The sequence below is a fragment of the Hippichthys cyanospilos genome, chromosome 9, assembly GCF_059441005.1.
Source record: "Hippichthys cyanospilos isolate Australia breed blue-spotted pipefish chromosome 9, RoL_Hcya_1.0, whole genome shotgun sequence".
Classification (NCBI taxonomy): domain Eukaryota; kingdom Metazoa; phylum Chordata; class Actinopteri; order Syngnathiformes; family Syngnathidae; genus Hippichthys; species Hippichthys cyanospilos.
Window position 1 is genome coordinate 23,376,667 of NC_142377.1, and position 20,541 is coordinate 23,397,207.

Consider the following 20,541-nt stretch of genomic DNA (forward strand, 5'->3'; position numbering starts at 1 on the left):
GCGAATACGTTCGCGTTTGCTGGCTGTGGAGATCGACTAAAAGCGTTGACCTGGCCGGGTGGGGGGGGACCAAGATGCCGGCGGTCGAGCGCAGCCCCCAAATGTTCACAAATCGCTTCCCGAAGACTTTTCATGTGAGACAAATCCACGGAAAAAGCCCACGATAGGAAGGAAAACAATCGCGGATAGCTGGCAAGGCGCCCCTTAGCCCAAGCCTCTAAAATCACATTTTACAACTGGGGAAAGGTACTGCGAAAGGTCGACTTCCCACTCACTGGCACCTTTGAGGGGGATATCCGTCCGAGCCATGCCCCGATGGGGCTGCGAAGAGCCGCGGCCAAGAATCTTTTGGTCCTTTAAGCCGCCCTAAACTTCCAGCCCTTATCCATTTTTTGCGTTTTTGATACCCCCCGGCCAACGATTGACCCCTTGACCTCCCAAATGCCCTACCGGCACTGAGCGTTTAGTGGATAGCCACTAGAAGTAGCCAGGTCAGAAAAGGTCTCCCAAATGGCAGGGTCCGCCGCGCGCGGCCACTTCGGCCGATGGACCAAAAATGGACAACTTTTCAAGTTGTTCCGAGGGCCGCGCACCCTTGGAAGGTTCCTCCGCCCGGACCGTCCCGTCCCGTCCCGTCCCGTCCCGTCCCGTCCCGTCCCGTCCATCCGTATCCATGTGTATCGCGCTCAATGGAAGGCTATGTGGCGGCTGCTGTATAAGCGTCCCTAGCTTTTGCTGCTTGGATTCTTTGAGGCGCAACTCTTTGGATGAGTGGTTAGCCCGACTGCCTCGCGCTGTTCAACATCCAAAGATGTCCCGTATATTTGCGCTTTATTAAAACATGTCAGAAGGTATTGTTACGGATAATTTCCCATTTAAATCTCAGGCAGCTATTTATTTACATTTTCATCCGTGCCAAAAGATGCCGCAGAACCAGCAACTTTCTGCATCCTTTGTTTTTGCTCGAAATTCAAATAAAGGCACCAAAAGTGCCTTTAGTGGAAGTTTTGGGAAAAAAAAAAAAATTCTACTGTTGAAACATATAGCTGACACTGGTTCCCGAATTTCTTGTTGGAATTTCAAAACTAAGATGTCTGTTGTCCAAAACTTCCACCCATCCGTTTTTTTAGCCGCTTATCCTCACCAGGGTTAAAAAAAAAACAAACAAAAAACACACATGTGAAATTTTGCAAGTCTGGGATTTTTTTTCGATAAACCAACGCTCCAAGACTTTTCAGCAACAGCAAATTACGTACGGCCTTTTGAAACCAAAATATGTGACCTTTGTGAATCACAGAAAAGAAAATGCTTTCGAGAGTAAAACCACCTATTTGATGTATTTAAAAACTTGAGTCTTTCACACCGTGCGGTGACTGCTCAGTTTTATTTGCCCTTCTTCCATGGGCTGACAAGTTTCAGTTTGAATATATCCACCAATGAGCTAGTTAGTGCGGGTGTGTCGACGCCAGCGTTTCCTCCCCTAGTTTTAATTTTTGGGAGGTGAAAACCATAACTGTCGGCATGTCAATTCTTTCATTTTTACCTCTGCATTTCAGTTGTAAATGCATTGCGGTTGTTTCTGAATCTTGGGGCGTCGCAGGGACGCTTCCACTCTCCACCGCTAAGGCTACCGGAGATGACGACGTAATGGGCAGAGAGTCGATATACTCCGATTTCCCGCGCGCCATCGCCATAGGCGCAACCGGAGCGTTCAAGAAAAACCTTTTGATCTTCGCTCCCTGACCCTTGAGCGCAGCACAAGCGCGTGGCAAACTAACGATGACGCCGCGCGGGGCGCTGGTGCGTTTCGACAAGTCGGTCGGCGCGATCGGAATCGGCCTAATTCACGGCGGAAGAATCTGAATGGGCATTAGCGGCGAGAAGCCGTTGCCCCGCACGCGTCCCGTCAGCGAGTGGAGCGTAATTGCGTTTGTGTGTTTTTGTGCCTGGCAGATGCAGTGACGACGAAGATGAAAATCCACAAGAAGGACAAGCAGCAGCAGGTTGGTTTTCTGCATGCGAGGAGAACATCGACTCCTCCCTCCTTCCGGTGAATCGAAATACTTTGAATCCCTTCCCGCCTCCGCCGAAGAAGCGTGCGCGTGCGCGAGAGAGAACACGTTTGACCGATTGTCCGAGCCCTCGCTGTCTCGACCTCTGTACGCTGAGATTTCTCTCGTCTTTGGTGTCGAATTCAGCGACGATGTCTACTCGCGCGCGCTCTCGCCTCGGATAGCGCCGATCGACGCTTTTGCCCATTTTCAGACTTTTTCTTCGATACCCAATCATCATCCACGCTTATGCCTTTTCCGCATCGTCAGATTGCAATAAGCTCCCGTTTGTCGAGTCGAGGGAAACGATTTATTAGTATATATTTTTGAAAAAAGTCCCCTTCATCAATGACCAAAACAATTCTTGGCTCAGCCCTCGTTGCGAGACTGGAATCAAAGGATCTGGGTGCTTTGAAGTCAAGCGATAAGCTCAGAGCAATTCGGCGATGCGCAAAAAAAGTTGTTGATCCTTTCGATGATTTCCGTGGCTGCGGATGAACGATGACGCCTCCGAGTACTCGGACGTTTCAAAAGCCGACCCCGAGGCAGAGGAAGGGAATACGAATAGTATTGGGATAGCTTAGCACGTATGCTAAGCACATCCCGGCTGCCGCAGTAGCGCCGCTGAAAGTGCGGAGCCAGGCGCTCTACTTTAGTGTGTGTTATTGATTGGTGGGCTGTGCGACTGCAAGCGGCAGCTGTGCCGCGCTCGCAGACGCCACCGCGCTGCAGCGTCGTGCTGCGTGCGCCTGCGCGTCAATCGCGTTGTGTCTGTGCGCTGCTGGCAATGTGACGTCATCCGCGTAGGCGCAGTGAGCCGCGATACCGCTCCTTGTGCGGCTATCTGTGCGCACGTGCGCGCCTTTCTGCTTATTGCGCCTGCGTTGGTGTAGCAGCTCATGTAAGCCCATTTTAACAATAACCTCGGATTTACGTGTATAGCTTCTTTCAATGTCTTAAGAACGCACGCAAGTGTGTGTGTGTGTGTGTGTGTGTGTGTGTATACATACGCACGCGCATATAAACCTATATAATCAAAAAATGAAATTGTACAAATATAGGACTGCAAAACGGATACAATAGGCAACGGATACGATAGCAAAACAACGTTGATCATTGTTTTTCCAAAAATGTTTTTTTTTTTTTTTTGATTCAACACAAAGATAAGCCGTCAGCGTTCCTGGAGGATGACAATAAGAATCGCAATCGTGGTACGCCGGTCAGCACGAGCGGCGAAACGTAACATGGCGTCACACATTTAATGATCATTATTGTGACAAAACAAGCATTATTGTTGAGTCTGATCTCACATGATAAAGGCAAGTTTATTTGTATGGCCCTGAATCACAAAGGGCTTCACAGGTGAAAAAGAAGTCATACAGAACATCATAAATACACAACAGCATCCCCTGAACAAAGAAGGGAAAGGTAAAACTCAAAAACCCCAGCTGGGAAAAATAAGAAACCTTCAGAAGGGCCCGCAGGCGGGAGGAGACCTCTTCCTGGCTCAGCAGGTTTCACGAGATGCCGTGCATTAAAAATAGCACATGGTGCAATATTAGGCAGCAAGCGTCTAGTGCAAAGATGCCTTGACAGCTGGCCAGGCCGTCGGGAACGATCCTTCTCACGGTCTGGCCTAGTGGGTCCATCCTAACCAAAGCACCGCAGAGGAGCTGGTCCATCTCAAATCCCGCATCGGTCGATCAGCGCTGGCCCGCATGGCAGCGTTCGATTGGTCTCGGTTCAGATTTCAAAAGTATTTTTCTTTTTTTTTTTTTACACTAAATGCCAAAATGTTGTTAAAAGGTTTGTTGGCGAAGCTTTTTCATCAGAATTTCTGTTGATGGCAGCGATTCCGTCTATTAACATTCAAGCTTGAGTGATGGATGGACCATTGGCGAAACTTATACTCGACAAGAATCCTCACAAGAATCACGGCGTTTCATTTAGGACCTATAGCAGTAAAGACATTTGGCGTCAACTGTAAAAAAAGAAGTGCTTTGAAATTTTAGTATCGTTGTAAATCCGTTTACCAAAGCCGGAAGAATTTCCAATCCGGATGCCAACGTTGTTGTCGACGATGGCGTCACAAACGCGTCCGTCCAAGGCGCAGGATGCACGGCAAGCAACAAAAGGGTGCCGTCATGGCAACCGCGTGTTTACGTCTGCCTTTCCACACTAAGTTGCTGGAAGGAGACAGTTTCCATGGCGACGGCCCAGATGCCCCTCCTTGTAGTGTCTGCGCGCGTGTGACATTGATTGAAATGTCGTCTCGGTGCATGTTTATTATCTACCAAACGGCACAGAAACCTCCCTGACACCCAAAGAGAGCTCAACCGCAAAACAAAACAACCGGCAAATTTGCTAAAGGTGTACTCCTGAGGTGTTGCCATGGAAACAACCACAGTAAAGTCTTTTGGATGTGCAAGCCCGGCGCTTACGTGATGTGTTTTCCGTTGGCTCTTTTTGTTTGTCCGGTGGGCGCTGTGTTTATATTTCTCATATTTATGCCAATAAGCAGCAAATCGCAATGAATTAGTCTGTGCCTCGGGATCGCAAACACAACAAACAAATGCACTTCCTGTAATCAGCTGCACCCAATCGTTTATAGACGAGACATGTTTTACCAAGAAAAGAAAAAAAAAAAGACAGACATACAACTGGTAGCTTTACTTTAAAGCGGTTGAATCGCTGCTGTGGTTTTTCAGATGTTGGGCGGCCCCCCCAAGCACACGCCGCCGCCTTCGACCACATCTGCTGCGTCGCCGGAGCAGAAGAGCGGCACGCAGACTTTGCTGCCCTCCGTCCCCCGGGGCCACCTCCTGGTGGGCTCCAAGGACCAGCTCCGGCTCTTGGCCCCCGTCGGCGGCCTGTCCAACCACTGCAAGGCCCCTGCCCTGCTGGTGACGGCGGCCCCGCCGGCCCCGCCGGCCCCGCCGGCCCCGCTCCCCCTAAGCGAGGAGGACGAAGGCGGCGGCGGCGGCGGCAGAGTGAGGAAGAAACACAAGAAGAAGGACAAACGGGAGCGGGCCGAGGGTGACGACAGGGCCTCGGTCAAGAAGCGCAGGCAGGATAGGGAGGTGCCCTTGGTCGCCGCGCTTCCAAATCAGGTTGGATTGCATTTGCCTCCGTTGCTTCTCACGTTCACGCTTTACAGCGGGCTTGCTTATCCGTTCACTCGTCATCACTTCGTTTTGTACACAGACATGCGGCGTCAGCCATTGGGTTTGGTTTGGTTTGATTTGGTTTGTCTTCATTCAGACAAAAGAAACATTTGCCCTATTTTCCTGAACGCTAATTATGAGTCTTGGTCCCCAAGCAGCGGAAAGATCGCCGCACCAAGGGCAGGCGGGATGCCGCACCGGACCCTCGGGCCGAGCTCAAGCATGGCATCAGGCGGAAAAGCTTCTGTGCCCCCGCCGCCGCGCCGGTTCCCTCAGAAGTGCCTGTTAAGGTGCCTGGAAAACGAGGGAGGAAACCCAAGATCAAAATCCTGCCCCCTATTCCTCCTCATCAAGGTGTGTGTGTGTGTGTGTGTGTGTGTGTGTGTGTGTGTGTGTCTGTGCAAAATACAGCGCAAGAAAAATCCCTTGCACCGTCACAATTGCACTAAAGGAAATTTGTCCTTTGGCCTGTGCACAGTGACTATGTATGTTTGCAGATAAAAACCGATCGCTTACCGTTACGGATGCTCATTACCGCTTTTTTCACGTCAATCGATACCATCAATATTAAGAAACCAATACCACTAGTACTTTTCATACACAAACGTTCCCAAAAGCAATGGCAGATCATTTTAACAAAAATCCTTACTATTCCAACATACGGTAGCATTTTACTCGAAATGTCAAGAAATGATTTTTTTCTATTCTTTTATATTTTTTGATCATTTCAAGTCTATGGTCGTAACACTCGTCCAAGAGACTGTCCGATACTAGTGCCCGCTGGCGTTGCCGGTCCCCATTCCTTGAAATTTGCCCGATAACAAGCCCGTCCCTAGTTCCCCCTTAAAAATACAATTCGATCAATTAAAAATGCCGCCCCACGAATGAGGACGCTTTGATGGTTTTATTCACGTAGTACGCCATAAGAAATGCAATCCTTAGGAACTCATAAGACAGACCTCTTCAAAATAAGCCAAAACGTGAAGCGTAAGTACGTCTTTCCCTAGAAATGAGGGAAATTCAACGTTAGAAATTCAAGGCGTTCAAGTCAGAAAGGACTTTAAAACAGTCCGAGATAAATTCAAAAGAAATTCATCTTAATAATATAAAAAATGTTGCATAAACTCCTTTGCAGAAGCAGTGGAAAAACGCAGAGGAAAAAATGACTTTACTTTAAATGACTTACTACGCCGCAGTACATTGTACAAAGAGATTAAAAAAAAAAAAAAATCCCCTTTCACAACATCAAGCATAATGCAGGGTAGGTGTCGTTCGATATCAAGTTCTACTCCTTTCCTGACCTACAGCCGCAGCCAATCCCGCCTCGGGCCCGCCCCCGAAGAACTACAATCAAGCGGGCCTAAAGCAGAGGGGCCGCAAGCCCAGGTAAGGCCGTCGGAGCGAAGGAGGCGGCGCAGAGCCAAATGCCCACGCGCCCGTTCTTCGTCCCTCCCCAGAGATGCGGGCGCCGCCCCGGTGGAGAGGAAGAAGAAGGCAAAGAGGAGAAAGCAGACGCCGTCGCTTCCCGAGGTGGCCGACAGCGACGACGCCGCCTCGCCGTCGCTCAACACGGGCGGAGAGGACAGTCAGGACCCCCTGGACAACGCGGTGAGGCGTCCTACGGGAAAACGTTTCCAAAACGGCGGTGCTCGCGGACTCCGTGATCGTGAACGCCGCATCGCTTCAAATTGAGGTTCCGAACAAAAGCCACTGGCATCCCTCAGAAAATCTGGGAAAATGTTAAGGCTCGCTTCTCCAACACGAACCTTGATGTTTGCAAAGCTCTTGTCTCTGCGTGCAAATATGTTCAGCCTTGATGAAGGGCTATTAAAGTGGGTTGGTATTCGCCGGCGAGAGGCCGGAATGCCGCCGGGCTTTGGACCAAGCATAGTCGCTAAAACAAGCTCTCCAAATGTTTCATCATCAACCAAACTACTTGTCAATCAATTTTGTTTAGGCTGAGTCTGTCTCTTCCAGCTCCTTAGTTAGTAGCGCTCAAATTCTCTTTGGGCCGCCGCGGAGCGGAGTAATCCATAAGTCCCCGTGCACTCCGGCATATGTACGCGATTGCTTACGAGCCTTGTCTGACATGGAGGTTTTTTTCGCGTGCGCTGCGTTCAGAAGCGACGCTCGGGCCGCCAAGTCAAGCGCAGGAAGTACAACGAGGACTTGGACCTGAAGGTGGTGGATGACGACGGGGAGACCATCGCCGTCCTGGGAGCGGGACGCATCGCCGCGCTCAATGCCACGGCGCTGGCCTGGCAAGCCGAGGTACGAAAAATCTTGGCGCTGCATTTGAATAAAAACAACAACAAAAAACTTAGCAATCAGTCAATCAAATTTTATTTGTATAGCCCTAAATCACCCAAGTCTCAAAGGGCTTGACAGATGAAAAGAGGTCATGTGGAGACCTCTTTGGAAAAAAGAAGTGGTACGGAGACATCTTTTCAGTGTAAGGCGCGCAACAGCATCCGCTGTCAAAGAAGGGGAAGGAAAAAGTCCAAATTAGGGGAAAATCAGAAACCTCCAGAAGGGACCGTAGGTGGGAGGAGCCCCCTTTCGGGCCCGCCGCTTCAGGTGGATGCTGCGTGTACCAAATACAGACTTAAGGATGACTTAAGGAACTTCAGGATGAACTTAAGGATGAAGGGGGGCACAGTCAAAATCGGAAAAATGAATGTTCTCATCATTGATTTCATGTTTTGGGTTAAAAAGAAAACTATACATTTGGCAATCGGTACCTTTTTTTCAAGTTTTCTTTGGGTAACCGTCTATAAAAAAACAAATAGGCGATACTCTTCCTTTTGACGATATGTCTTTGCTGTTTCATTTGTATTTTATTTGAAGTGGTGGGAGACTCCCATCCAAGCCAAAGTCAGAGCGTTTTTTTTGAATTGATGCGGAAAAGTTGAGGCAGTTGCACGCCTTCTTCACAGGAGCCCCCCGAGGACGAGGCCAACATCATCGAGAAAATCCTATCGGTGCGGCCGGTCAAGAAGGAGGTAAAGGCCATTGAATTTGACGTGATTTCGCTTCTTCCGATGACCGTCACCGACTTGGGGCCTCCTCCTCCTCCTCCGCAGACGTCGTCATCGTCGGAGGAGCGAGGAGAAGAGACCGAAGAGTTTTACGTCAAGTACCGAAACTTGTAAGGCGACTTCAAGGCGCCGTCACTGTCATTCTTTTTTCTTTTTAATTTGGTTTGTCCGCTTGCTTTGCGTGCCAGTTCCTATCTGCACTGCAAATGGGCCACTCTGGGCGAGCTGGAGAAAGATCCCAGAATCCACCAGAAGATCAAGCGCTTCAGGACCAAACGGGCGCAGATGAAGCACCTCTTCAGTGAGGTAAATGCCAGTGGCGCTCGCCGCAACCTCGTGATTTCCTTTTGAAAACCGCCGGTCAAGACCCTTTGTTTGTCATGAGTGGAGCCACGAAATCGTCTCAAAAATGACACCGTACCGCAAAAGACATTTGACTGTTTTCAGCTAACAGCTAAACAATCTAGAACTTTACCAATTCTCCTTTGAAGCTGACGTCTTTTTCTTGCTTTTTGGCCATTTTTGAGGGTGCATAAGCGAATCTTGGTCACGTCCCTGGCTCTTCATTTTCAGAACTTCAGAAGCCAGTTTGGTTTAGCAACTTGAAACTTGGTTGAAACGTCTAGCGGAAATACTCATCCGCTCATTTGTTTTCTAATTGTCGTTTTTTTACCTCCTCTTTCAGCCTGACGAGGATTTATTTAATCCCGACTACGTGGAGGTGGACAGGGTGCTGGAGGTGGCCGTTACGACGGACACGGAGACCGGGGAGGTACGGCGCCTCTGAGACGCGCGCGCAGGCGGGCAGGCGGGCAGTCAACGCGCTCTCGTCATTCGTACGCCACATTCGATTGCGCGTTCAGGAGGTGACGCACTACCTGGTGAAGTGGTGCAGCCTGTCCTACGAGGAGGCCACTTGGGAGCTTCAGGAGGACCTAGACCCGGAGAAGATCAAAGAGTTTGAGGAGATTCAAAAGCTGCCAGCAGACCTGCGCCACGTGGTGAGGAAACGCTTTCGACAATGTAGGACGGTGCCCGAGCCATGCTTTGATTTTGGAAGCCTTGTCTTTGACCTGAGCCCCGACCAGCCAGGGCATACTGGCTTTTGAGGTCAATAACAATAGCAAATTCGCAAACAGACCACCACAATGGCACCGTGTAACGTTTTAGTGCAGAAATACAGGCGTGTGATTTCTCTGCGCTTAGGAGCGTCCTCCTCCCGACAAGTGGCAGAAGTTAGAGCGCTCGCGAGAATATCGCAATGGCAACCGGCTGAGAGAGTACCAGCTGGAAGGCATGAACTGGTTGCTCTTCAACTGGTACAACAGGTTAGCGCGCGCGCACGCACGCAGACAGTTGCACTCAGAGATGCACTCAGAGATCCACAAGAAGTTTGTTGAGGTGTTCCTCCCTCCCGCCGACCCGCGGCAGGAAGAACTGCATCCTGGCGGATGAGATGGGCCTGGGCAAGACCATCCAGTCCATCACCTTCCTCTACGAGATGTTCAGCATGGGCATCCGGGGGCCCTTCCTGATCATCGCGCCCCTCTCCACCATCACCAACTGGGAGCGCGAGTTCCGCACCTGGACGCGCATGAACGTCATCGTGTACCACGGCTCGCAGATCAGCCGCCAGATGATCCTGCAGTATGAGATGTTCCATCGCCACGTGCAGGTCTCGTTCCGACTACGGCTCGTTAGCCCGTCCTCGTTTGCGCTAAAAGGGTTAGGTGGCGAAATACAAACAAGTCTTTGCCTCGTTGAAACGAATGCCTTGAATGCGTGTATGGATACCAGAAAATTTCCAAAAGTATCGGTACTCACAACCAGTAAAGATCGGCGTCCCGCGGGATTCTCTCTCTTTTTCTGTTTTTCATACGAACAAGCTGGAATCAAGACGGAAACTTGCCCTTATTGCGTCAGGGCTAAAAGCACTGCGCCGAACGCATTAGCATGGAGCGAATGTTCTCGTTTGACTTACGTCAGGGCAACGCGGCGGCGAACGTTCTGAAGTTCCACGGGCTGATCACCACCTTCGAGATGGTGATGGCCGACTGCCCCGAGCTGAAGAAGCTGCAGTGGCGCTGCGTGGTCATCGACGAGGCGCACCGCCTCAAGAACAGGAACTGCAAGCTGCTAGAGGGACTCAAACTCATGAACTTGGTCAGTCCAAAGACGAGTCGAAACCGACGTACGATTTGTGTGCGACTTCCTCCCGTGGAACTGGTACCGCTCGTGTCGCGTTCTGGCCGCCGGATACAGGAGCACAAGGTTCTTCTGACGGGGACGCCTCTGCAGAACTCTGTGGAGGAGTTGTTCAGTCTGCTCAACTTCCTGGAGCCGCTGCAGTTCCCCTCGGAGAGCGCCTTCCTCGATGAGTTTGGGGACCTGAAAACCGAGGAGCAGGTAAGGTCTTTTGACTCTTTCGCTGCCGGCGCGGCCGGCCAGTCATCCGTGTGGTCCCCGGAATCTTTTTTTGTCGGTTTTTCCGTTCCCAGGTGAAGAAGCTTCAGGCCATCTTGAAGCCCATGATGCTGAGGAGGCTGAAGGACGACGTGGAGAAGAACCTGGCCCCCAAAGAGGAGACCATCATAGAGGTACTGCTTTCTTCTCTCGGCTTCTCCCCTCCCCTCCCCTCCCGTTCGAAGAGATCTCAACCTGGCTGCAGGTGGAGCTGACCAACATACAGAAGAAGTACTACCGGGCCATCCTGGAGAAGAACTTTTCCTTCCTGTCCAAAGGAGCCAACCAGCACAACATGCCGAACCTCATCAACACCATGATGGAGCTGCGGAAGTGCTGCAACCACCCCTACCTGATCACCGGTGAGGCCTCACGCTCCTCCCGAAGTCTTGACGTTACGTGCTGTGAGGCGCCCGCCTCCCCTCCTCGTTTTGCAGCGGTGTCAAGAATGCGAAGAGTAGACTTGCTTTAGCAGACTCCAAGCGGGAGGCAAAGTGTGCTTGCTTCAATTCCGAGCAAGCTTATCTTAACGCTAACATATTTTGCCGAAATCCATCGACTGCCGACAGAAGGTGGCGTCACTGTTCAAGTTATTAGCCCCGGTGGATGTGAGACATCGATATGAAATGTCACCCACTCGGGCGGTCCAATGCCTTTCCAACGGCTTCCATGTACCGCTCAGCTTAACGCTCGTAGCGTCAGGTTCCAGAAATCCGTGGGCCTGATATATTCGAAGGCCGAAACGTTTCGTCGATTTAACGCATTTACTCTACTGTCGGCAAGAAGTTGTTGACCCGTCGAGAATCGAGATTCCCTTTCCGCCGGCTTCGAGTAGTCGGCCGCCTCGCTACGCTTAGCGTCGGGTCGGTGTGGCCTGTTTGTGGCGGCAGGAGCAGAGGAGAAGATCCTGGAGAGCTTCCGGAAGAGTCACGGGGCGGACGCGGCCGACCTGCAGCTGCAGGCCATGATCCAGGCGGCCGGCAAGCTGGTGCTCATCGACAAGCTGCTGCCCAAACTGCTGAGCGGCGGACACAAGGTCCTGGTCTTCTCGCAGATGGTCCGCTGCCTCGACATCCTCGAGGACTACCTCATCCAGAGGCGGTGGGTGCACGCTGCCACGTCCTTGCTCACACGCTTACCAACGGGACGGAGTCGTCTTTTGCTCGCTCTTTGCCGCTTCGAGGCATTTGCCAACCGGTTCCAGTCGTCGGTCGCTCTTAGTCACTCTCCGACGGCTTTGAACCCTCCCTCGCTCGCTCGCTCGAAACGCGCTTCCTCGCTGCTTTGGCCCATCGCTTTCTGGAATACAGTGACTTACGGGTCTGAGTCATTGTTTGCTTGAATCCACCGACTGACGATTTTGGGTTAGGTTTAATACCGCTGCAAACGGGCTCCTTTCAGTGGTCGGTCCTGGGTCAGGTGTTTGACCACCCGATGACTTGAGTTTGCGAGTCCCTTTTTGTTACCTGTTACTTGTTAGTTGCGTCACATCGGCAAGAAACACATTTAGTCAGTAAGACCTTCTGATCATTGATCAGCCCATTGCACCAATCAGTCATCGGTCATGCTAATACACATTAACTAACAGGTCGTGAAGTTATCGGTCGGTCCTAAACACTCAGTAAACTTCAACATTTAACAACCGACACGTATACCACATTTGGTCGCACCGGTCCACTTTCTATCAAGAGTTTGCGTGTGTGCTCAGCTACACATACGAGCGCATCGACGGGCGCGTTCGCGGCAACCTGCGGCAGGCGGCCATCGACCGCTTCTGCAAGCCGGATTCGGACCGCTTCGTTTTCCTGCTGTGCACGCGGGCCGGCGGCCTGGGCATCAACCTGACGGCCGCCGACACCTGCATCATCTTTGACTCGGACTGGAACCCGCAGAACGACCTGCAGGTAAGCGCGCGGCCGACGCGCCCCCAGGAAATCCGGAGCTCGTATTTTGAAAAGGGCGTCCCGCCCCCTTCCCTCCAGGCTCAGGCGCGCTGCCACCGCATCGGCCAGAGCAAGGCCGTCAAGGTCTACCGCCTCATCACCAGGAACTCGTACGAGAGGGAGATGTTTGACAAGGCCAGCCTCAAGCTGGGCCTGGACAAGGCCGTCCTCCAGGACATCAACCGCAAGGGCGGCCTCAACGGGGTGAGACGCTTACAAAACGTGGAAGGCAGAATACGTGCCTTTGGGTATTTTGTCCTTTTGTGTTCCGCCGGCGTCTTGTGTTTGAACGGGTTAGTTTTTCCGAAAAGCATCTCTCCCCGAGGTCCGTGCTAATCTTCTCGATGTGGTCTTCACATCGTTGATGGGTTAGGGTTAGGACAATATTCCGTGCGTACGGTTCGTTTTGGATGTCTCCAATTGTGTGTATTTCACCTGCTTCCCTTCGGGAGTCGTAACCCGTCTGAAGTGGGTGTGGCTTTGCCTCCGATGCCTTTTCAGGTGCAGCAGCTGTCAAAGCTGGAGCTGGAGGACTTGCTGAAGAAAGGCGCCTACGGCGCCCTGATGGACGAAGAGGATGAAGGCTCCAAGTTCTGCGAGGAGGACATCGACCAGATCTTGCAGAGACGCACGCAGACTATCACCATACAGTCTGAGGGCAAAGGCTCCACCTTTGCTAAGGTACGCGCAACGCCATCTTCAAGTCTTTGCTCGCTCCGATGCACTCGCAAAGAGTCAGTGCTCGGCCCAGTACGCTTAGGTATTGATGGCTCCCATCCCAGTTATTGGTTGCTCTAGGATGTGGTTATTGGTCAGTCTTTATGCTGTTACGGAGGGTTCCTGCTTGGTTGACTAACGCGGTCCGTTACAGGCCACAGTTATCGGTCGCTTGAAAAGGCTCGCCGCCGGATCCGACCTAATGCTTTCTTGAGGTTTGATTCCCTGGTCAGTCTAATTCCGGCACTCTGTCATCGGGCGGTCCGGCGCACTCATCAATGCCTTCGAGTTACCCTTATGTCATCCTTATGCAGTTTTCGGGAGGCGTTGCTGGGGCTAGTACTGTCAGTTACAGACCCCCTTTTTTTTCCCCCACCAGGCCAGCTTCATCTCATCGGGCAACCGCACCGACATCTCTCTGGACGACCCCAACTTCTGGCAGAAGTGGGCCAAAATTGCCGAAGTGGAGATCGACTCCAAATCGGAGAAGGTACGAAAGGGACAAAGGGCTTTGACTGGGCTTTTTGATGAAAGAATGATGGGCGAATGGACGGCTGGGCGGATTTTTGCATTATTATTGAATTCTAAACGCTTGGTTGGATCATGAATGAATTATGTTTGAGTGATGAGTCGCGCACTTGCTAAGCGCCCCCATCGGGCCGTCACGCGCGCAGGAGTCGCTGGTGATCGACACGCCCCGCGTTCGAAAGCAGACGCGCCACTACAACTCCTTCGAGGACGACGAGCTGATGGAATTCTCCGAGCTGGACAGCGACTCGGAGGAGAAGCCGTGCCGCAGCCGACGCCCGGGAGAGCGCAGCCGCCGCTACCTGCGTGCCGAGTGCTTCCGCGTGGAGAAAAACCTGCTCATCTTCGGGTACCGTTTTGGCTTGTGTTAACGGCCGTTGTCGCTTAGGTTTCAAAGAGACAAACGCATGTGGATTACATTTGGTAGGATGTATTGAACATTGCAGACTTTTTTTTCTGGGGGCGGGGGGGGCACTGCGCGCAGGTGGGGCCGCTGGAAAGACATCCTCAACCACGGTCGCTTCAAGTGGCACCTGAGCGAGAGGGACATGGAGGCCATCTGCAGGTCAGCCGAGAAGGAATTAATGGACGGATTAGGAAGTCTTACGTGTTGGACGGATTGCGAATGCGTGATTTAGGGAACGATTTCAGGTGCTTGGTGGAATAACAGGCGTGCAAAGCCTCCATGGCTTTGACTGGGCTTTTTGATGAAAGAATGATGGGCGAATGGACGGCTGGGCGGATTTTTGCATTATTATTGAATTATAAACGCTTGGTTGGATCATGAATGAATTATGTTGGAGTGATGAGTGAATGCGTGCAGGCGTCTTGGTTGGCCCATGAATGAATTCTGCTTGAGTGATGAGCGAATGCGTGCAGGCGTCTTGGTTGGCCTATGAACGGCAATTCATTCATGTTTGGCTGGTAAAGTGACCGGTGGTGAGGCGTGAGGGATTTTATGGGGCATTTGTAAGATTGTTGCCTTTATTATCCACAGGGCTCTGCTAGTTTACTGTCTGAAGCACTACAAAGGTGACGACAAGATCAAGAGCTTCATCTGGGACCTCATCTCCCCCAGCAAGGAGGGTCAGGACCAGGACCAGGAGCTGCTCAACCACTCCGGTCGGTACCTCAACTTTTGCAGCTCCGTCCGTTGCCAACAAACATCCCTTTTGACCCCCCCCTGACGTGTGCCCCTCAGGTCTTTCGGCCCCTGTTCCTCGCGGACGTAAGGGCAACAAACTCAAGAGTCCGCTGAGCGCTCCCGAGTTGAAAAACGCCGACTGGCTGGCCCACTGCAACCCCGAAGTGGTTCTGCAGGACGACAGCTACAAGAAACACCTCAAGCAACACTGCAACAAGTCAGCGCAAGCCTGCTTTTAAACGTTATTCACAAAAAAACCATTGGGAAAAATTCTGCCTCCGAATTGACTTTGCTTTGGCAGGAAAAGCATGCTAATGGTAGACTTTAATCACGATCGGACCCACCAAATAGTCCAAAAGACGCTATTGTGTGGGCCACATTGTCGTGTCGGCTCTTTCCAAACAAATGAGTTTGTGTAAATCGTCCGGATAACTGTGTTCGTGCTCGGTGTATGTTGTCGATGCTTTGCGATCCTCTCCTTTGCTGCCGTCGTCGCTCACTCGCTCCTCGGTGATCTCGCCTTGAGTCGTATTTGTGTGTTTATATGCAGGGTTCTGCTGAGGGTAAGAATGTTGTACTACTTGAAGGTGGAGGTTCTGGGTGAAGCAGCCAATCAGGCTCTGGAGGGCACGCCTGCCAGGTAGGAGGCATCATCCCAATCAGAAAATCAAACTGTAAATAATGGATGCGGTGCTGCCACTAGCCCCCCTCCGTTATGAAAATTTTGGAATTGCCATCCCTCCTTCGTCTCTAGCAAACTGGACGTACCGCTGCCCGACATCGACTACATCGAGATTCCGGCCTCGTGGTGGGACGCCGAGGCGGACAAGTCTCTGCTCATCGGCGTCCACAAGCACGGTGAGCTCTCGGACATCGCGTTTGATGCGCAAACAAAAGAAGAAAGCCTGTTTGAAATGCGTGTGCCCCAACAGGCTACGAGCGCTACAATGCCATGCGCGCCGACGCCGACTTGTGCTTCCTGGAGAGGGTCGGCATGCCCGACGTCACCGCGCTCTCGGCAGAGCAGGGGGGTGGAGAGGCAGCGGCCGATGTCCCCGACGGGTACTGCCACGAACACAATGACGCAAAGAAAGAAGGGATGGCAAAAAAAGAGACTTGGACAATAACTCTTTAAACAACAACAATAACAAAAAAAAGCAACACCAAAGACAAAAACGGCCTTAAATGAGGACTCTTGATACGCGCGGAGTGGAGACGTCACATAAGCGAGAAGAGAGGCACACTAAAAGACACCAAAAATCAACAAACGGCGACAAACGGAGCACAAAGGCTAAAACCAGACGGCCTTTCCAATTTATTAGTGAAAAAAGCCTTCTGATTCATAGTTTCGGGACAATGCGTGAGAGGACTACAAAAAGTCAACAAAACAATAACAAAAGCTAGTAGCGGGAACTAAACGATCTCACTTAGTGTGCGAAAGAGGCAAAGGCAAAATGCGATGTAACGGACAACTCAAAAAGACGTCAAGAGCAAAGATAAAGTATAAAGCTATCAACGAACGACAGCAATCGCGATTTTGTTGGAGGAAATGACAACTTAAATGCAGGAAACAAAAAAAGCAATAAGAAACGATAAGAAAGAACGATTGTGTGTTTTCTTTTCAAATCAGCGTTGCCAAAGCGGACGACGTCAGCGAGAACACAAACGCTAAAAGCGAAGGAGGGGACGACCCGGACGACGGCAGCAAGGTACGTGGCGCGCATGTCCTCCTTTCCCACGTCCTGGTCCGCTCTGTGACTTTTGCTCGTTTGCGCTCCTTCTTAAGGGAGACGAGAACTGCTTGGGCACCGACGCCGCCGACAAGTTGGACGGCGGCGCCGTGCCAGGTAAGTCCCCGCTCTCATTCGTGTAAACTTTAAGACCAAACGAAGCATCAGACATCTGGAACATGCGGTTGCCTCTTTTCACCGTGTGTAATAAGGGACATGCAAAAAAAACACTACCGAATGTGTGACTAGCACCAGCAAAAGAAGAAAAAAAACTCTCCAAATGATCAAGTCTGTACGAAAGTAAACATGAAAAATCTATCTTTCTATACCAGCATAGACAGGAAGATGAAAAAAAAGACTTTTGTAGGTTATCTGTACAACAAGCACCTGCAGAGCTCTTTGTAAATGCACTTTGACTTCCAGCGCTGGGTACTCAAAGCGCTTTACGCTAGCTAACGAGTCATTTAGCTACTGATGACGCAGCATCGGGAGCGATTGGGGGTTCGGTGTCTTGCTCGAGGACGCTTGGACGTGGTCTTGACGGTCGGGGGATCCAACCCGCAGCCTCTCGGCTGATGGACCACCGCTCTACCGCCTAGCCCCGAAAGGGACAGGGCCAAATAAAAAATCAACTCTTTAGGAAGATATCCGTCTGCGATAGGTTGCTTAAAATAAAGCGGGATCTCCGTTGGAAAGCACGGCTAGATAAAAAGTTGAATTCCCTCGCAGATGTCAGTCAATTGAAAATCATCCGTAGGTTAGAAACGGTAACGTTTGAAAAACTGCGAAATGTGCGGGGACATTTTTTGCATTTGACATTTTAGCAGCTCTCCGCACGTCTTTAAGAGCGGTCTAACGGTGACCTCATTTACCTTTGTCGCCGGGCAGACTCGTACGCCTCGACCGGCGACTTGCGCGCCCAGGACGCCACGCTGGTGACGACCACGTTTGGCGGGGGGACGGGCGGCGGCACGGGGGTGGCATCCCTGCACGTGGTCCACGCGCGCCCCCTTTGGCCCGCCGGCCCGGCGCTGACGGCTCGCCTGCGCCGCCTCATCACCGCCTACCAGCGCTTCACGCTGAGGCGCGAAGCCCTCCTGCGCCCCGACTTCCTGCTCCATGACGGCCTGGCGGGCCTGGGGGTGGCGGGCGGCGCGAGGGGCGCGCCTCTCGGGCACCGTGCCGGGGGAGCTCTGGCCTGGCAGCTGGGCGAGGAGTTGAGACGCTGCTCCGTTGCCCACGCCGACTCTGACGCCGTCTTTCTGGAGTGGCAGAGAAGGTGAGAGCGCGAGCCGGCGACTTTCAGGGGGATGAAATGAATTTAGCGGAGTCCCGCCTTAAAGGCTCGGTCAATTGGACCTTTAGTGTTGCTTATAGAATAGGTTTTGCGCGTTTCTGTGTCCAAATGTCAGGCAAAAATGGAAACTTTGAAAATGTGTTTGTGAACCAACAGTTTGGCCGTTTTTCTGCGCGAAAGGCACAGGAGGTTTAACGCCTTGACTCCCGTCGGGACAACGCGTCCCGCAGCTTTTCGAAAAATGACAGTGGGCACACAGTAGCGATAAGATGATATCAAAGTCAATTTTAAATGGCATCCCGGCGCTTCATGCACACCTACTGTATCTCCAGATTCTATTGGCAGTTAGCAACTTTTCCTTACGCAGCGAGCCAGTGCCGGGCCCACTGTCGACAATGTAGGTTGCGTTGCGCAATTTCTCGTGGATTAACCATCTAGTAGCGCTACTGTCGATTACACTGATTACTATGCGTCGTAGGCATTTGGTGATGACTTTCACTTCTGTGGCGCGTTTTTCGTACAAGTAGCGTGGTCCCGGTGGTATTTCTTGGCAGAAATAGCAAAAACTATTTTTACAGGTATCCTAGACTTATAGTCCAGTAATATATGCCATAAAAAAGAGGAATGGGTAGTGAAAGCGTTCCACAAGGTAGCAGGTTGTTTTCGTCCAGTAGATGTACGTGAAAGGCCCTCTGTTTGTCAGATGGACGCGGCGCGAGCAGATGGACTTCTATCGCACGGTGTCGTCCTTCGGCGTGGCCTTCGATCCCGAGAGGAAAGCCTTCGACTGGTCGCAGTTTCGCGTGCTGGCGCGACTGGAGAGGAAGACTGACGACAGCCTGGAGAGATACTTCAACTCCTTCGTGGACATGTGCCGCGCCGCCTGCAAGCTCCCGCCCAGGAAGGAAGAAGGTGACCACCGCCTCGCGGCTAGTGTTTCTCATGTCCGTCTTTCGCCACGGTCTCCCCGTCTCCGCTGTCTTCTCTCGGAAGTGGCCCGTCTGGCACGGGCGGCAGTCTTTTGCCTATGAGCTCTCGGCGCTTTCTTCTCCGTACTTCGTCCGCCCGGCTCCGGTCTCGCGTCTGTCTTCTCTGAGACGATATCTCCTCTCGTGTCCGGTGGGCCTCTTCCCCGCGTGGGTCTTTTGGTCTCACCGCCCTCTCTCCGGCGCAGGCTCGGCGGAGGCCGCCATTCCAGTGGAACCCCTGACGGAAGAACGAGCCGCTCGGACTTTGTACCGCATCGAGCTTCTCCGCAAGATTCGCGAGCAGGTGAGTGAGCAGCCGACGGCGGCACCGAGTCAGCTGTCCGACGGCGGCGTCCCGCGGGCCCTCAGGTCCTCCGCCACCCGTTGCTGTCGGCGCGCCTGCAGCTGTGCCGGCCGTCGCTCTACCTCCCCGTGTGGTGGGAGCCGGGAAAGCACGACCGCGACCTCCTGGTGGGAGCGGCGCGACACGGCCTGAGCCGCACCGACTTCTACATCCTCAACGACCCGCAGCTCGGCTTCCTGGAGGCCCACCGCAACTACGTGAGGGGGCACCACGCCTCGCATCTGCACAGGGTACGTGGGGGTCGAAATGATTTCGCGGCACGACGCGAGAAAATCGAAAGAGGATCGAGCGCCACTCGTAGGAAAGCGCTGTCTGTTTTCAGCCGTACCGTGCCTCAACGGCCTCAAAAGGCAAAGCGGCCGGCCTCTTAGGCAGCAGTCGCTCCATCGAAAAGGTTTCGGAGCACCTCGCCGCTCCCTCTCTTGCGACGATTTGGAACGGTTTCGCCACGAAGCCGTTGGTACTGTAGAGTAGTTTGGGAGAAAAGAAGCTTTTGCCATAACTTTGAATACAAGTCAAACGCTATGCAGACGGGTGGCTTTAGTGATGGAATATGGACGCCAAAGCCAGACTCTAAGCTTTAATCCGGCCGTCGTCCTCCTTCAGCTGCCGCCGCCCCACTGCTGCCTGTACGACGCATCCCAGCAGGCGGCGGCTCCCTCCTCTCCGTCCCCCTCCTCTTCTCACCTCCACGCTTCAGCCCCGCCTCCCCCGGAGGAGGCCGCCTCTCCGGCCCTGGGAATGGCGCCCGCCTCTCGGGGGGACTTCCTGGACTGCCCCTCGCTGGACGAGAGCCTGGCCGACCTGGACCCCATGTCTGCGGAGGCGCTGCACGGGGGCAAGGACGCCAAGGACGCCCTGAACGGCTTCCCCTTCAACTCGGCGGCGGGCGGTCAGAGCATGCTCAACTCGTACGGCCGGCTGGGCGGGCCCGACCTGCGCGCCGAGCTCAGGAGCGACCTCCTGGTGGGCGAGCAGGCATCGTCCGAGGAGAATGGGCTGATGGTGCCGTCCGTGGAGCTGGATCAGCTGCAGGTGGGGTATTTTTCGCTCCCTTTCCGTCACTCGCGCGGCCCACCGAACGGAAACGCGCCGCGGGCGCGCGGGAGCTTCTGTCTAGGATCCCCAGCTGAC

General features: G+C 52.7%; 1 protein-coding gene across 3 annotated transcripts in view; it reads left to right on the forward strand.

Annotated features, from left to right (window-relative positions):
- The window catches only part of chd6 (chromodomain helicase DNA binding protein 6), a 28,313-nt gene that overhangs the window by 722 nt on the left and 7,050 nt on the right, over positions 1-20,541 (forward strand). For 2 of the 3 annotated variants that reach the window (XM_088422700.1, XM_088422702.1), the window contains exons 2-37: positions 1,954-2,003; positions 4,760-5,161; positions 5,371-5,569; positions 6,523-6,601; positions 6,673-6,823; positions 7,337-7,486; positions 8,152-8,217; positions 8,299-8,363; positions 8,442-8,559; positions 8,939-9,025; positions 9,117-9,254; positions 9,460-9,581; positions 9,685-9,928; positions 10,240-10,416; positions 10,516-10,659; positions 10,752-10,850; positions 10,922-11,078; positions 11,607-11,817; positions 12,425-12,620; positions 12,699-12,863; positions 13,161-13,340; positions 13,756-13,866; positions 14,051-14,253; positions 14,389-14,469; positions 14,902-15,026; positions 15,106-15,265; positions 15,599-15,688; positions 15,803-15,906; positions 15,981-16,110; positions 16,679-16,757; positions 16,835-16,895; positions 17,667-18,057; positions 18,779-18,987; positions 19,250-19,347; positions 19,413-19,637; positions 20,014-20,442. In XM_088422700.1, coding sequence (XP_088278826.1) covers positions 1,971-2,003; positions 4,760-5,161; positions 5,371-5,569; positions 6,523-6,601; positions 6,673-6,823; positions 7,337-7,486; positions 8,152-8,217; positions 8,299-8,363; positions 8,442-8,559; positions 8,939-9,025; positions 9,117-9,254; positions 9,460-9,581; positions 9,685-9,928; positions 10,240-10,416; positions 10,516-10,659; positions 10,752-10,850; positions 10,922-11,078; positions 11,607-11,817; positions 12,425-12,620; positions 12,699-12,863; positions 13,161-13,340; positions 13,756-13,866; positions 14,051-14,253; positions 14,389-14,469; positions 14,902-15,026; positions 15,106-15,265; positions 15,599-15,688; positions 15,803-15,906; positions 15,981-16,110; positions 16,679-16,757; positions 16,835-16,895; positions 17,667-18,057; positions 18,779-18,987; positions 19,250-19,347; positions 19,413-19,637; positions 20,014-20,442 — 5,679 coding nt within the window. In that variant the 5' untranslated portion in view covers positions 1,954-1,970. The remainder of the gene's footprint in view (positions 1-1,953; positions 2,004-4,759; positions 5,162-5,370; positions 5,570-6,522; positions 6,602-6,672; positions 6,824-7,336; positions 7,487-8,151; positions 8,218-8,298; positions 8,364-8,441; positions 8,560-8,938; positions 9,026-9,116; positions 9,255-9,459; positions 9,582-9,684; positions 9,929-10,239; positions 10,417-10,515; positions 10,660-10,751; positions 10,851-10,921; positions 11,079-11,606; positions 11,818-12,424; positions 12,621-12,698; positions 12,864-13,160; positions 13,341-13,755; positions 13,867-14,050; positions 14,254-14,388; positions 14,470-14,901; positions 15,027-15,105; positions 15,266-15,598; positions 15,689-15,802; positions 15,907-15,980; positions 16,111-16,678; positions 16,758-16,834; positions 16,896-17,666; positions 18,058-18,778; positions 18,988-19,249; positions 19,348-19,412; positions 19,638-20,013; positions 20,443-20,541) is intronic. The other variant, XM_088422701.1, reaches the window with a different exon arrangement.